The sequence below is a fragment of the Bufo bufo genome, chromosome 7, assembly GCF_905171765.1.
Source record: "Bufo bufo chromosome 7, aBufBuf1.1, whole genome shotgun sequence".
NCBI lineage: Eukaryota > Metazoa > Chordata > Amphibia > Anura > Bufonidae > Bufo > Bufo bufo.
Window position 1 is genome coordinate 107,929,676 of NC_053395.1, and position 17,885 is coordinate 107,947,560.

Genomic DNA, 17,885 nt, shown 5'->3' on the forward strand with positions numbered 1-17,885 from the left:
CAACGATAGATAGCCGTAATCTCGCGATGCGCGAGCTCGCGCATGCGCAGTGCCGGTATAGTGTTCCTTCCCTGTGCTGGCATCAGCCTCAGGGAAAGAACTGTGCATGCGCGAGCTCGCGCATCGTGAGATTACGGCTATCTATCGTAGGAGGACATAGGCGGTGCTGGGCTCCTTCACAGGCGGGCATGGCTGGGCAGCCCCTTGGACACATTCAAGACTCATTTACATATCTATAAAATCCTTTTTGAAAGAAATTAAAACCACACAGCCCTATAGGACACATAAATTGCGGACATGCTAGCGGCAATCTAGCCGTGCATGTCCGTATCTCTATAGCCCCAAACCTGGTGACAGAATCCCTTTAAGCATAACTAAATTTCAGCATTATCAGTCATTTCTGTGTGCTTTTGCCTTGAAAATCCAAGCAAATAGACCTCTAGCACAATTCCCTTAAACTATCGCATTGCATATTGCTATTGCAATTTTTAGGGCCCTAATCGCAATCGCACAAAATTCCCATATCGTGCAGCCCTAGTAGCCTCTTACGGTGTTTGATATCCATGCGTCTGTTGAAATCATAGCCCAGACGTGGCCACTGCCCCCAATGATTAATGGTGGGGGGGTGCACTGTGCCACCAATGTTTTTAATACTGGGGTGGGGGTGGGGGGCGCACTGCGCCACCAATGATTAATACTAGGGAACTTGGGGGGGGCGCATTGCGCCACCAATGAAGATAAATCTCTCATTTATTCATATACAGGAGGCGGATGCTGGCTGCAGAATCACATAGCCGGCTCCCGACCTCTGAGCGGTAGCTGTGATCCGCGGCACCTGAGGGGTTAACTACCGCGGATCGCAGCTACCGCTCATAGAGGTCGGGAGCCGGCTATGTGATTCTGCAGCCAGCTCCCGCCTCCTGTTCAATTTGAATGAATGAGTAAGTTAACAACATTGCTGGCGCAGTGGCCACAGCCCCTCCCCTCCTCTTGTCTTCTCTCCTCTCATTGGCAGCAGCAGCACAGGGGGAGGGAGACACTGCTTCCTTCTCCCCTGTGCTGCTGAGGGAACACGGAGAGCGCTGACAGCAGCGCGATCCTTGTTCCCCATACGTTATCGGAATATCGGCAAAATAGATGCCGATACCGATAACTGTCAAAATCCTGAATATCGGCCGATAATATCGGTGACACTGATAATCGGTCGATCCCTAATTTCTTACCTGCAGAGGGTCTTGATCTCGGGAATCCTCTATTTCCTCTCTCATGCCATGGTCTTCCTCTTGTGGGGAAGAACGGAGTGGTAGTGTAGGAGGTGGATGGGTAAGTAGTATATTCTTGTTGTTGTGGGGAAGGGCCTTTAACCACTTCAGTCCCCCTAGCTTAAACCCCCTTAATGACCAGACCACTTTTTACAATTCTGCACTACAGTACTTTCACGGTTTATTGCTCGGTCATACAACTTACCACCCAAATGAATTTTACCTCCTTTTCTTCTCACTAATAGAGCTTTCATTTGGTGGTATTTCATTGCTGCTGACATTTTTACTTTTTTTGTTATTAATCGAAATTGACCGAAATTTTTGCAAAAAAAGGACATTTTTCACTTTCAGTTGTAAAATTATTTAAATAAAACTACATTTCTATATAAATTTTTCTCTAAATTTTATTGTTCTACATGTCTTTGATAAAAAAAATTTAATAAGTGTATATTTATTGGTTTACGCAAAAGTTATAGCGTTTACAAACTATGGTACAAAAATTTGAATTTCCGCATTTTGAAGCAGCTCTGACTTTCTGAGCACCTGTCATGTTTCCTGAGGTTCTACAATGCCCAGACAGTTGAAACACCCCACAAATGACCCCATTTTGGAAAGTAGACACCCTAAGGTATTCGCTGATGGGCATAGTGAGTTCATGGAAGTTTTTATTTTTTGTCACAAGTTAGCGGAAAATTATTTATTTATTTTTATTTTTTTCTTACAAGGTCTCATATTCCACTAACTTGTGATAAAAAATTTAATTTTACATGAACTCACCATACCCCTCACGGAATACCTTGGGGTGTCTTCTTTCCAAAATGGGGTAACTTGTGGGGTAGTTATACTGCCCTGGCATTTTAGGGGACCTAAAGGCGTGAGAAGTAGTTTTGAATCCAAATGCGTAAAAAATGCCCTGTGAAATCGTAAAGATACTCTTTAGAATTTGGGCCCCTTTACGCACCTAGGCTGCAAAAAAGTGTCACACATGTGGTATCGCCGTACTCAGGAGAAGTAGGGCAATGTGTTTTGGGGTGTCATTTTACATATACCCATGCTGGGTGAGAGAAATAGCTCTGTCAAATGACAACTTTGTATAAAAAAATGGGAAAAGTTGTCTTTTAGAGAGATATTTCTCTCACCTAGCATGGGTATATGTAAAAATACACCCTAAAACACATTGCCCTACTTCTCCTGAGTACGGCGATACCACATGTGTGACCCTTTTTTTGCAGCCTAGGTGCGCAAAGGGGCCCAAATTCCAATGAGTACCTTTTAGGAGGGTATTTTTAGGCATTTGGATTCCAGACTTCTTCTCACGCTTTAGGGCCCCTAAAATGCCAGGGCAGTATAAATACCCCACAAGTGACCCCATTTTGGAAAGAAGACACCCCAAGGTATTCCGTGAGGGGCATGGCGAGTTCATAGAAGAATTTTTTTTTTTGGCACAAGTTAGCGGAAAATATATATATTTTTTTTCTGTCAGTCTCCCTTTCCGCTAACTTGTGACAAAAAGTTCAATCTTTCATGGACTCATGGACATTTTTGTAGAGCCTATAGAACATGTCCTATTCTTGTCCGCAATTGCGGACAAGAAAAGGCATTTTCTATATAGTTCTGGCAATGTGCGGATCCGCAAAATGCGGAAAGCACATTGCCGGTGTCCTGAATGGAGCCTTACAGGGGGGTGATCAATGACAGGGGGGTGATGAGGGAGTCTATATGGGGTGATCAGGGGTTAATAAGTGACAGGGGGGTGGGGGGTGTAGTGTAGTGGTGTTTGGTGCTACTTACAGAGCTGCCTGTGTCCTCTGGTGGTCGATCCAAGCAAAAAGGACCACCAGAGGACCAGGTAGCAGGTATATCAGATGCTGTTAACAAAACAGCGTCTGATATACCTTTCAAGGGTTAAAAAAAAATCGCATCTACAGCCTGCCAGCGAATGATCGCCACTGGCAGGCTGTAGATCCACTCGTTTACCTCCCGATCCTGTGAACGCGCGCTCATGTGTGCGCGCGTTCACAGGAAATCTCGCGTCTCGCGAGATGACGCGCAGGCGCGTCAAGGAGGAACAGATCGACCGCCGCCAGAACGCAGTCCTGTATTAGGCGGTCCTGAGATGGTTATAGAATTGTTTGTCGTGGGATCCTCTGCTGGGAAACCGTCCGTTTCGTCTCCCAGCCCTTCCAAAAACACGCCCTTGGAAGACTCGTTTTAAAGAAGTCTGGGCCTTATCAAGTGATGAAAATAGCCCCACATACTTAATATCTTTAACAAAATAATCTCCGAAGAGTAACCCATCGGAGGATGGATTATTATCCGGGTCATTATGCACTGTGGCAAGGTGCGTCAATTGTGGGTCTAACCTCAGAAGAATAGATCTTTCTTTCAGTGCATATGGTCGCATTTGTATTACGTAATAGACATATTGCCCTTTGTGACCATCCTTTTAAGGCCTCATGCACACGACCGTTGTGTGCACCCGTGGCCGTTGTGCCGTTTTCCGTTTTTTTTCGCGGACCCATTGACTTTCAATGGGTCCGTGGAAAAATCGGAAAATGCACCGTTTTGCAGCCGCATCCGTGATCCGTGTTTCCTGGCCGTGAAAAAAATATGACCTGTCCTATTTTTTTCACGGCCAACGGTTCACGGACCCATTCAAGTCAATGGGTCCGTGAAAGAACACTGATGCACACAAGATTGGCATCCGTGTCCGTGATCCGTGGCCGTAGGTTAGTTTTTATACAGACGGATCCGAAGATCCGTCTGCATAAAGCTTTTTCAAAGCTGAGTTTTCACTTCGTGAAAACTCTGAACCGACAGTATATTCTAACACAGAAGCGTTCCCATGGTGATGGGGACGCTGCTACTTTTTAATATACATTACAAACTGTGTACAAGACTGCCCCCTGCTGCCTGGCAGCACCCGATCTCTTACAGGGGGCCGTGATCAGCACAATTAACCCCTTCAGGTGCGGCACCTGAAAGTGTTAATTGTACTATCATATCCCCCTGTAAGAGATCAGGGCTGCCAGGCAGCAGGGGGCAGACCCCCCCCCCCCCAGTGTGAATATCATTGATGGCCAGTGCGCCCCCCCCCCCCCCCCCCCCCTATTGTAATAATTCGTTGGTGGCACAGTGTGCGCCCCCCATCGGCCCCCCCTCCCTCTATAGCATTAACAACATTGGTGGCCAGTGTGCGGCCTCCCATCTCCCCCCGCCCCCCCCATCATTGGTGGCAGCGGAGTTCCGATCGGAGTCCCAGTTTAATCGCTGGGGCTCCGATCGGTAACCATGGCAACCAGGACGCTACTACAGTCCTGGTTGCCATGGTTACTTAGCAATAGTACAATAGTAGAAGATTCATACTTACCTGCTGCTGCGATGTTCGTGTCCGGCCGGGAGCTCCACCTACTGGTAAGTGACAGCCTCAGGTCTGTGCGGCGCATTGCTAAATGAACTGTCACTTACCAGTAGGAGGAGCTCCCGGCCGGACACGAACATTGCAGCTCCCAGGTAAGTATGAATCTTTTACTATTGCTAGTAACCTGCTGCCACCAATGATCGGGGGGGAGATGGGAGGCCGCACACTGGCCACCAATGTTGTTAATGCTATAGAGGGAGGGGGGGCCGATGGGGGGCACTGTGCCACCAATGATTTATTACAATAGAGGGAGGGAGGGGGGGGGGGGGCGCACACTGTGCCACCAACAATTTATTACAATAGAGGAAGGGGGGGGGGCGGGGGGCGCACACTGTGCCACCAACCAATTATTACAATAGAGGGAGGAAGGGGGGGGGGGGGGGCCGCGCTGGCCATCAATGATATTCAAACTGGGGAGGGGGGGGTCTGCCCCCTGCTGCCTGGCAGCCCTGATCTCTTACAGGGTGATATGATAGTACAATTAACCCCTTTAGGTGCGGCACTTGAGGGGTTAATTGTGCTGATCACGGCCCCCTGTAAGAGATCGGATGCTGCTAGGCAGCAGGGGGCAGTCATGTACACAGTTTGTAGTATATTCTAACTAGAAGCGTCCCCATCACCATGGGAACGCCTCTGTGTTAGAATATACTGTCGGAAATGAGGTTTCACGATCTAACTCATATCCGACAGTATATTCTAACATAGAGGCGTTCCCATGGTGATGGGGACGCTTGAAGTTAAAATATACCATCGGATTGGAGAAAACTCCGATCCGATGGTATAAAAGGGACTCCAGACTTTACATTGAAAGTCAATGGGGACGGATCCGTTTGAAATGGCACCATATTGTGTCAACGTCAAACGGATCCGTCCCTATTGACTTGCATTGTAATTCAGGACGGATCCGTTTGGCTCCGCACGGCCAGGCGGACACCAAAAAGACTTTTTTTTTCATGTCCGTGGATCCTCCAAAAATCAAGGAAGACCCACGGATGAAAAAACGGTCACGGATCACGGAAAAACGGAACCCGTTTTTGCGGACCGCAAAAAAATACGTTCGTGTGCATGAGGCCTAAGACTGATAAATCCACACGTTTGTCTGAAGTGGAAGCCTGTTCGGTCATATCTAATATTTTTGTCAAAGGACTGACCATGTCTAGTAATCTATCTTGGATTGTCCTAAAGGAACGATCTACTCCTTTTTGGGGATTTTTCCCCGATTTTGATAAACATTTAACCAAGATTGGATCAATTTTAGGCGTATCTGAAATTTTATGTGGCAGAGTGGGTCTAGGGGCATTCGGCTTGTAGTTTGTTTCTTGTTGATCTTTCTAGTGGCTTTTTGAGCCAAGAAGAAACAAATTTAGACACCTGGGGTAATGGTACCCATTCTCCTAACCTGGGATGCTTAATCATTCCCGGGTCAAAGAAATTACCCCTGATCCGTCCAAAATATTGGATGAAGAAAGGTTTCCTTCTTCCAGGTTTGTCTCCTCCATCAGAAATGTCTACATAAGGAGATATTATATCACTCTTAGGCCTCCTGCACACGAACGTATTTTTTTGCGGTCCGCAAAAACGGGTCCCGTTTTCCCGTGATCCGTGACCGTTTTTTCATCCGTGGGTCTTCCTTGATTTTTGGAGGATCCACGGACATGAAAAAAAAGTCTTTTTGGTGTCCGCCTTGCCGTGCGGAGCCAAACGGATCCGTCCTGAATTACAGTGCAAGTCAATGGGGACGGATCCGTTTGACGTTGACACAATATGGTGCCATTTCAAACGGATCAGTCCCCATTGACTTTCAATGTAAAGTCTGGAGTCCCTTTTATACCATCGGATCGGAGTTTTCTCCAATCCGATGGTATATTTTAACTTGAAGCGTCCCCATCACCATGGGAACGCCTCTATGTTAGAATATACTGTCGGATATGAGTTAGATCGTGAAACCTCATTTCCGACAGTATATTCTAACACAGAGGCGTTCCCATGGTGATGGGGACGCTTCTAGTTAGAATATACTACAAACTGTGTACATGATTGCCCCCTGCTGCCTAGCAGCATCCGATCTCTTACAGGGGGCCGTGATCAGCACAAATAACCCCTCAAGTGCCGCACCTGAAGGGGTTAATTGTACTATCATATCCCCCTGTAAGAGATCGGGGCTGCCAGGCAGCAGGGGGCAGACCCCCCCCCCCCCCCCTCCCCAGTTTGAATATCATTGGTGGCCAGTGCGCCCCCCCCCTTCCTCCCTCTATTGTAATAATTCGTTGGTGGCACAGTGTGCGCCCCCCCCTTCCTCCCTCTATTGTAATAAATCGTTGGTGGCACAGTGTGCGCCCCCCCCGCCCCCCCCCTTCCTCCCTCTATTGTAATAATTCGTTGGTGGCACAGTGTGCGCCCCCCCCCGCCCCCCCCCCCCCCCCCCCTTCCTCCCTCCATTGTAATAAATCGTTGGTGGCACAGTGTGCGCCCCTCATCGCCCCCCCCCCCCCCCCTCTATAGCATTAACAACATTGGTGGCCAGTGTGCGGCCTCCCATCTCCCCCCCCCGATCATTGGTGGCAGCGGGTTACTAGCAATAGTACAATAGTAAAAGATTCATACTTACCTGGGAGCTGCAATGTTCGCGTCCGGCTGGGAGCTCCTCCTACTGGTAAGTGACAGTTCATTTAGCAATGCGCCGCACAGACCTGAGGCTGTCACTTACCAGTAGGTGGAGCTCCCGGCCGGACACGAACATCGCAGCAGCCGGTAAGTATGAATCTTCTACTATTGTACTATTGCTATGTAACCATGGCAACCAGGACTGTAGTAGCGTCCTGGTTGCCATGGTTACCGATCGGAGCCCCAGCGATTAAACTGGGACTCCGATCGGAACTCCGCTGCCACCAATGATGATGGGGGGGGGGGAGATGGGAGGCCGCACACTGGCCACCAATGTTGTTAATGCTATAGAGGGAGGGGGGGGCCGATGGGGGGCGCACACTGTGCCACCAACGAATTATTACAATAGAGGGAGGAAGGGGGGGGGCGCACACTGTGCCACCAACGAATAATTACAATAGAGGGGGGGGGGGGGCCGCACTGGCCATCAATGATATTCAAACTGGGGGGGGGGGGGGGGTCTGCCCCCTGCTGCCTGGCAGCCCTGATCTCTTACAGGGGGATATGATAGTACAATTAACCCTTTCAGGTGCCGCACCTGAAGGGGTTAATTGTGCTGATCACGGCCCCCTGTAAGAGATCGGGTGCTGCCAGGCAGCAGGGGGCAGTCTTGTACACAGTTTGTAGTGTATTCTAACTAGAAGCGTCCCCATCACCATGGGAACGCTTCTGTGTTAGAATATACTGTCGGTTCTGAGTAAAACTCAGCTTTGAAAAAGCTTTATGCAGACGGATCTTCGGATCCGTCTGTATAAAAACTAACCTACGGATCACGGACACTGATGCCAATCTTGTGTGCATCCGTGTTCTTTCACGGACCCATTGACTTGAATGGGTCCGTGAACCGTTGGCCGTGAAAAAAATAGGACAGGTCATATTTTTTTCACGGCCATGAAACACGGATCACGGATGCGGCTGCAAAACGGTGCATTTTCCGTTTTTTCCACGGACCCATTGAAAGTCAATGGGTCCGCGAAAGAAAACGGCACAACGGCCACGGATGCACACAACAGTCGTGTGCATGAGGCCTTAGAAGAATTATCTTCACTAGAGGATTCAGGAGGGGAAGAGTTAAATGAGTCCGGATTAAAGAGGACCTTTCACTAGAATAAAAAATCTAAACTAAGCATACAGACATGGAGAGCGGCGCCCAGGGATCTCCCAGCACTTACTATTATCCCTGGGCGCCGTTCCGTTCTCCCGGTATAGGCTCCGGCATCTTAATATGTTCGGCTCAACTGGGTGGAGCCTGCCGGCGTCTCCTTCTCCCAGGCTGTAGCGCTGGCCAATCGCAGCGCTCAGCTCATAGCCTGAGGAAAAAAAAAACAACTCTCAGGCTATGAGCTGAGCGCTGCGATTGGCCAGCGCTACAGCCTGGGAAAAGGAGACGCTGGCAGGCTCCACCCAGTTGAGCCGAACATATGAAGATACCGGAGCCTATACCGGGAGAACGGAGCTGCGCCCAGGGATAATAGTAAGTGCAGGGAGATCCCTGGGCGCCAATCTCCATGTCTGTATGCTTAGTTTAGATTTTTTATTCTAGTGAAAGGTCCTCTTTAACTCTTAAAGCCTTAGATGCCCGCTTGGTGACGTCAACCTCAGGGGCAGAAGGTTGACGTCAGTGGTTATAGTGCTTTTTATAAAAGCTCTAGATTTTTCCTGATCCCAATTATCATGTATTTTTTTTTTTTTAGCTTTTTAGTAGTGGGATCGGTAGAAAATCTCCTTTTTTAAGGCGGTTTTACCCCTCTTAAAACCATCCGCAAGGCAGGAAGAGGTTTCCTCCGTAGACCAGAATTGGTCGGACGGGGTAACAGGGTCATTTTGGTTTTTGCGAGGTTTGCGCATTAGTCATAGCCATGGTCACAGATTGTGTAATGATATTTTGCAATGGCTGTCGACTTCACATTGTACAGATCTAGATACTGTTTCATTGACCATGGATTGGAGGAGGTCTTCCTCCACAATAAGTGAACCTGGGGTTCCAGGAATATTTTTATGATTTTCAGCAGACATGTTATATATATATATATATATATATATATATATATATATATATATATATATATATATATATATATATATATATATATATATATATATATATATATATATATATCCAATTAAGGAAAATGCTGAAATTATAAAATGTCACAATATACACCAATATAAAGAAATTGTAATGAAGAACAGTATATGTAAAGGATATTATGAAAACTATCACTAGTTGGCAGCAGAGGATAAGGAATGAAATTGGCTGGCAGTTTTCTTCTGAGACGAACGGAGCAACAGAAGATATCTCTGAATGAGGAGAAAAGGGTGCGCAGGCTGATGACCAGCCGCACATGCTCACTGGGGGTCAGGTGCTGAGGTAAAATGAAAGTAAACTGTGACAATGTTACTATAGGTAAGTTAGCATAGAGGAAAGAAGCGGTGCAAATGCAAAGTAGGCAATAAATCTAATTAGGGGGAACTGAAAGCAGGAGAAACACATTAATATGTGTGTAACCAAATTTTTATGAAAAATAATCGCATGCAGCATAGCGTTTTGACAAACAAATGGCAACATACATTGCCCACAACCATATAGAAGAATAAATATTCCATATAAGAAATATTTATAATAAGTGTATATATAAAATAATATAACTATTTATATGACAAAAGAACTTCAATACATATCTTTCTGGGAGCAGCAAGATAGGACGTTTTTATGTGGGGCTAAACCGTATATAACCTTTGCTGTCCGTTCATTGGATACTCCTAGAGGCTCATTTACATATTTTATAAAAAATGTTTCTCTGTTTAAGTTAACTATTTTGCTGCTGGGAGTAAAAAGAGAAAGATATTAGCATAATGGAGTCTCCTGTCTTGAATTAAAATCGTACGTTATTTAGAAACAAACAAGTCAACAGTTAAAACTAAATGTGCATTTCATGAAAGAAATAACAGTGCTTAAAAAGAGCTGAAAGTTTGTGTGAGATTTTAACAAGCAATGGCACAGTTCAAAGTATATCGTAATCTCTACATAAAACTGTTTGGTGTGTGTTATTTTTGAATAGAATACTAGAGGTGCAATGTATACTGACACCAACTGTATCTACTTCATAGTATGCGGAATATAGAATTGTAGTGAAGACTGGCACATGCATGTTAAGGAGTTCGGGCTGTATTAATTACAGTATTCTGCCATTCATTTATATGAACTATTTTATTTTTAAACATGCGCTTCATATTAATAGTAAATGACCCCATCATGTATCTCACATTAGCACCATGTTGCCGATTATATGAGGAGGTACTTGATGGGGTGGTCACTTTTACTATTTATGGCAAATAGAAGTACTAAAGTAATAACACCGTGTGCATCACATTAATACAGGCATATACCATTGTTTCCATGAAGCACACACCTGTCACCTGCATCTCTACATAAAAACAGCAGGAAGATTCTCCTGCAGTAAGACTTCCTGGATGTTGTAGGATAAAGGACCTGTGCTGATGTTATTGTCGTGTGACCAGTATTGTGCATATTACTGGTCACATGGTGATGTCATCACAGGTCCTTTTCCCTACCAGCATACAGCATCCTGATGAGTGTAGACCCCTCCAATGAGTGCACGGTGGGTCAAGCTCTGAAGAATGAGGTTGAAGTTGGGGGGGGGGGGGGGGGGGGGGGGGGGCGGCTGATAGTAATGGTTTGGGCACCTGAGAACCTGTTCACATGGCTGTCCTTGGGAAAGTTGTCATCTTGATCATTTCTACAATATAGACAGCCTACGTCCACCAAAGTGAGTCGCTGCCGTTTAGCAACTAGGGAACCCTATATGATTTTATGTTCATTTGCCTTACAGTAGTGATATGGTTTTATATTAATAAAGTTGCACGTGTTAAAACATAAGTCGGATCATTCTTTTTTTTTACTTTCGTTTTATATTTTTGTTTTATTTTAAGTTTTGTGACCCTCTACACCGAAAAGTAGGATTTTCCTAATTTGTTCCACTTAGTTTTCCCTTTAAAGTAGGATTATTTGAGGGGCAAACAAAGTGTTGCGCTTGATGGCTTCATGTAGTCTTATTTTTAATTTCCATTAAAAAAAAATTTTTTTTTTCTTTTTCAGGAAATGATGTAAAGACAGGCTTGATATTTGATCCTAGAACCAAGGCTTTAGTGCTCAATGGCAAGCCAGGTCATCTTCAGTTTTACTCACTGCATGATGACAAACAACTCTATAACGTAAGTTTGTGATCACTATTTGAATTATAGCCACAATCCAAGATTTCTTTTTTTTTTTTTTTCATCTCTTCGTTGACAACACATGTGAACTATTTCTTCACATTGGGTTTAAAGGTGCACACTGCGGGGGACTTATCATTGAGAGCAATATTTGAAGTCCGTTTTGCTTGAGTCTGCATTGTTATACTTTGTGCCACATTTATCAAATGTCACGTTTGATAAATGTCTTTTCTTTAAACCTAACACTTTCTCTAGAAAAGCTGCTCCAGTTTTCCCACTCCACCCTCCTACTGTAGTTAGGCTGTGACTTTTTTGCAACGTTTTAAAAGTTTCAGTGATAAATCTGGAGTTAAACTTATTAACATGGCTAACCGCACCCACATTCAGCCAGCCAGTGACCTCCCCAGCCAGCCAGTGACCTCCCCAGCGCTGTCTGAAGAAGTAAGAGGACCTGTCACTGCAAAACGCAATGCAATCTGAAAGTACCATGTTATAGAGCAGGAAAAGCTGAGCAGAATCATTTATAAAAGATTAGGTAAAACCTATAGTTACATTTATCTTTGCCTTTCTAACAACTGGGTACAGTGAGGAACAGAAGTATTTGAATACCCTGTCTAAAATTCACATTGTAGGTGCATTCCCACTCTGAGAAACAGAATAAAATAAAAAAATCTGGAAATCACATTGTATGATTTTTACATAATTTATTTGTCTTGCACTGCTGAACATAAGTATTTAAACACCTGAGAAACAGCAAGAATTCGGTCTCTCAAAGACCTGTTACTGTGCCTTTTAAAAAGTCCACCTCTATTCCACTCCACTCATTAATCTAACTTAGTAGCACCTGTCTGAGCTCTTTAAAGACCCCTGTCAGTCAGACGCCCACTACTACCATGGGCAAGACCAAAGAGCTGTCAAGACACCAGAGACAAAATTGTGGACCTCCACAACTCTGGAAAGGGCTACGGGGCAATTGCCAAGAAGCTTGGAGAAAATAGATCATCTGTTGGAGCAATTGTTAGAAATTGGAAGAGGCTAAAGAGGACTGTCAGTCTCCCTGGGACTGGGGCTCCATGCAAAATCTCACTTTGTGGGGTATCACTGATGATGAGAAAGGTAAGGAATCAGCCCAGAACTACAAGGGAGGAGCTGGTCAATGACATGAAGAGAGCAGGGACCACAGTTTCAAAGGTCACTGTCGGTAGAACACTACGCAGTCATGGTTTCAAATCATGTATTGCACAGAAGGTTCCCCTGCTCAAGTCATCACATGTCCAGGCCTGTCTGAAGTTTGCCAATAACCATCTGGATGATCCAGAGGAGGCATGGGAGAAAGTCTTGTGGTCAGATGAGACCAAAGTAGAACTTTTTGGCTTAAACGTCACTCGTCGTGTTTGGAGGAAAAAAGGATGAGTTGCATCCTAAGAACAGCATCCCTACTCTGAAGCATGGGGTTGGTAACATCATGATTTGGGGGTGCTTTTCTGCAAAGGGGACAGTACGACTGCACTGTATTAAGGAGAGGATAAATGGGGCCATTTATTGTGAGATTTTGAGCAACAACCTCCTTCCCTCAGAGCATTCAATATGGGCCGTAGCTGGGTCTTCTAACATGACAACGACCCGAAGCACACAGCCAGGATAACCAAGGAGTGGCTCCGTAAGAAGCATATCAAGGTTCTGGAGTGGCCGAGCCAGTCTCCAGACCTAAATCCAATATAACATCTTTGGAGGGAGCTTAAACTCTGTGTTGCTCAGCGACAGCCCCGAAACCTGACCTATCTAGAGGAGATCTGTGTGGAGGAGTGGGCCAAAATCCCTGTTTGAAAAATAAAGGGTAGTAACGTATTAAAACCTAACTTTTATTAGGATAATTTAAGATCCCCAAAATTGGGAAGGAAACCCCTAACAGACAAACGAAACAAACAACAGCAGGGCACCCCTGGGGTGGCAGGTCGCCTGATGGTCAAGTCCACGTTCACGCCTCTGGGTGGGGCGGAAGGTGGACTGTATGACCTATAGACATAAACAGAATGAAGATTGTGGCCGTATGCCGAAGGTCTATAGACATGCCATGAGGCGAGAAAAGGGTGGATCTTACTGGTGGTGGACAAACAGGACCTTCAAGTCCAATACCCACGGAGAGGTGTTTTCACATCTGGATACGTCCTCCAGTTGGCGGTCACTTTGTGCGAGAGGGCCACAGGGAAAATCTGTCCCTGTTAATGCCCTACTTGGCCTGTTATACCCTGAAGTGCCTCCTAACACTGGGTCCTATCCCCGCAAGGGCTGGTCCCGTCCGGAACCTGACCCTAAAATAGATAACCCTAGGTGACCCTGTGGGGACAGGGAATAGGCCCTATTGGGGCTTACAGACCCGGGTTATCTACTTATATGAGGGTGGAGAACTAATGGGGAAATATACTCAATGTCCCTACGCGTTTCGTTAGAGAATATATCCTACTATAGGGAAAATACAGGCCTCTACCTATGGAAGACCCCTTAACTCGTCAGGGGACAAGGGTCTTAGGTAGAGTACGGCCCCTCGCTCTCAGACCAACTGTGTAGTTATAACAGATGCAGGGAGGGGGTATAAATTGAGATGGCGCAGACTTAGCAGGACTTAGTCCAAATCAACCCAGATTCCTTTAAAGTGAAAGACATCAATAAAGGTACAATCAGGCTGGAGCACTAGCTACAACTCAATATGATGGCATGTGATAAGTTACTCACTGTTATTCATGGAGAGCGTGTGGCCTTTACCATGAGGTGCAGCAGGACAGGCAAGAGTGCCGCCCATCTGACAGCACCTGACAGCGCGTCCAAGCGCGCTGTTAAGTTTATATGGAAGGGGAAAGGTGGCTGGGCGCATGCGCGACGGGCGTGGCCACCACCCTCGCGATTATGTAGATGTCATGTGATGCGGCCGGCCGCGTCCCCACTTGCGCATGCGCTATCGCCAGAAGGGCAGCCCATTCGCGGCGCAGCCTCACCGACGTCACGGCGCCCCATGAGTGTCATAACATGGGGGCGTGATCGTGGCGGAGCGCAGTGGCAGCTGTCCAGGAGAGGTAGCAGTGGTGGGAGGGGCCGATGTCTATAGCAATACGGCTCCTGCAACTACACTCCTGCAGGTGCTGGAGAGGATAAGAACCATCCCTTCCAGCATGGGACCTGAGCAGGGACTTGCTTGGCAGTCAGATCTACGGACATAGGGTGTATTAACTCTTAATGGCACATGATAGTGTCCACTACTCATTAACCGCTAGTGACCCTTATTAGGAAAAGATCACAAGAGACATGTGATAGTGTCCGCTCTCATTCAAATAGGGTTATAGCCTCTAAAGACCCTTGCTGGGATCAGATGACAAATTAAAGAGGGAGAAACCCCATGATAATTGGAGGGGTGGATGAGTGGTGAGACATTATGATGATCCAGATGCCCTATGGTCCTCTCACTTATGAGGGTGGAGAACTAATGTGGAAATATACTCAATGTCCCTACGCATTTTGTTAGAGAATATATCCTACTATAGGGAAAATACGGGCCTCTACCTATGGAAGACCCCTTGACGGACCACCCTTTTCTTTATTACCAAAATCCCTGTTGCAGTGTGTGCAAACCTGGTCAAGAACTACAGGAATCGTTTGACCTCTGTAATTGCAAACAAAGGCTTCTGTACCAAATATTAACACTGATTTTCTCAGGTGTTCAAATACTTATGTTTAGCAGTGTAAGGCCTCTTTTACACTACCGTATGGCTATTTCAGTGTTTTGCGGTCCGTTTTTCACAGATCCGTTCCGTTTTTTGGTTTCCGTTGTGTTTCCGTTGTGTTTCCGTTTCCGTTCCGTTTTTCCATATGGCATATACAGTATACAGTAATTACATAGAAAAAATTGGGCTGGGCATAACATTTTCAATAGATGGTTCCGCAAAAACGGAACGGATACGGAAGACATACGGATGCATTTCCGTATGTGTTCCGTTTTTTTTTGCGGACCCATTGACTTGAATGGAGCCACGGAACGTGATTTGCGGGCAATAATAGGACACGTTCTATCTTTCAACGGAACGGAAATACGGAAACGGAATGCATACAGAGTACATTCCGTTTTTTGGCGAACCATTGAAATGAATGGTTCCGTATACGGAACGCAAAAAACGGCCCGCAAAACGGGGGGAAAAAAAAAACGGTAGTGTGAAAGAGGCCTAAGACAAATAAATTCTTTACAAATCATACAATGTGATTTCCTGAATTATTATATTTTTTTTATTCTGTCTGAGTGGGAATGCACATACAATGTGAATTTCAGACTCCTCTATGATTTCTAATTGGGAGAACGTGCAAAATCGCAGGGTGTTCAAATACTTCTCTTCCTTACTGTATACAAGTGTACATGAGAAAGAGCTGTTATTCACTGATAAACCCCTCCCTCTATTTCCAATAGCACTTCACGCGGCTGCAGATATAAATGTAAAAATTACAAGTTTTACTGAATCTTTTCCCCAAAAAATTTCAATCTCCATGGTAGGGGTGGGCGATATGGCCTAAAATCTATATTGCGATATAATTTTAAGCATGTGCGATATGCGATATATATTGCGATATATTGTTTTCTATATTTGGGGGGGGCGTGTTTAAACTTTTTTTTACTTTTTATTTAATAACTATTAGTCTCCTTAAGGGCTAGAACGTAGAACCCTTGTCATATTCACCCTAATAGAGCTCTATTAGGGTGAATAGGACTTTACACTCTCCCTGCTGCCCTGTGCTTTGTGCACACAGCAGCAGGGAGCTGATCCCCCTCCCCTAAATGGTGCCATCCACAGATCCCCCCCCCCCCCCCCCCCCCTCCCCTAAACAGTGCCATCCCCAGATCCCCCCCCTCCCCTAAACGGTGCCATCGCCAGATCCCCCCCTCCCCTAAACTGTGCCATCCACAGATCCCCCCCCCCCCCCCTCCCCTAAACGGTGCCATCCACAGATCCCCCTTCCCTTAAACGGTGCCATCCAAAGATCCCCCCCCTCCCTAAACGGTGCCATCCACAGATCCAGCCCTCCCCTAAACGGTGCCATCCACAGATCCCCCCCCTCCCCTAAACGGTGCCATCCTCAGATCCCCCCCTCCCCTAAATAGTGCCATCCACAGATCCCCCCCCCCCCCCCCCTAAACGGTGCCATCCACAGATCCCCTCCCCTAAACGGTGCCATCCAGATCCCCCCCCTCCCCTAAACGGTGCCATCCACAGATCCCCCCCCCCCCAAATGGTGCCATCCACAGATCTCCCCCCTCACCTAAACGGTGCCATCCACAGATCCCCCCTCCCCTAAACGGTGCCATCCACACATCCCCCCCCCCCCCTCCCCTAAACGGTGCCATCCACAGATCCCCCCCCCTCCCCTAAACGGTGCCATCCACATATCCCCCCCCCTCCCCTAAACGGTGCCATCCACAGATCTCCCCCCCGACGCTCACAGGAATACATTTAAAAACTAATCAGTAACTTTAACTTTATTCATTGGTGATCTCTTTACTGTATACCTTACTAGGTCTTAGCTCCGATAACAGCAGGCAGTGCGGGGGGCGGCGCTCACTCACTGACGTCACGCGCCTGCGCCGCCTAGTGGGAGGAGCAGGCGCGTGACGTCAGTGAGTGAGCGCCGCCCCCCGCACTGCCTGCTGTTACCGGAGCTAAGACCTAGTAAGGTATACAGTAAAGAGATCACCAATGAATAAAGTTAAAGTTACAGTTACTGATTAGTTTTTAAATGTTCTACTGTCAGCGGCGTGGCCCTGTATATTCTAACCCCAGGCAAGCGTCCCTGTCACCATGGGAACGCCTGGGGGTTAGAATATCCCATCGGATTTGAGTTTTCACGCGCTCACTGAGATCGTGAAAACTTACTCAATGATTTACTGTCAGTCCCTCCCCTCCTCCTCTTTTGTCATTGGTGGTCAGCGGCAGCCGCGCACAATGGGGAGGGAGGGACTCTCTCCTTCTCCACTGTGCCCAGTGTGCCGGCTCAGGAGAAGATGGTGCGCGCAGAGAGCGCGATCATATCGCGGTCCGGCGATATAGGCGATATGCTCAAAATCCATATCGTGGCACAAATTTATATCGCATATCGCCTATATCGTCTATATCGCCCACCCCTACTCCATGGTGTCTCCTGCTTTCAGATTGTATTACATTTTGTGGTAACAAGTCCTCTTCAACCCCTTCCTAACCAATGACGTAATAGTACGTCATAGCGGGAGGTGACTTCCCGCAATTTCACGTACTATTACGTCATGCTGA

The 17,885-nt window shown here is 46.5% G+C and overlaps 1 protein-coding gene across 1 annotated transcript in view; it reads left to right on the forward strand.

The window, feature by feature from the left end:
* WDR75 (WD repeat domain 75) overlaps window positions 1-17,885 on the forward strand; it is a 343,006-nt gene that overhangs the window by 132,254 nt on the left and 192,867 nt on the right. Inside the window, exon 11 of the mRNA XM_040441253.1 lies at window positions 11,468-11,583. Coding sequence (XP_040297187.1) covers window positions 11,468-11,583 — 116 coding nt within the window. The remainder of the gene's footprint in view (window positions 1-11,467; window positions 11,584-17,885) is intronic.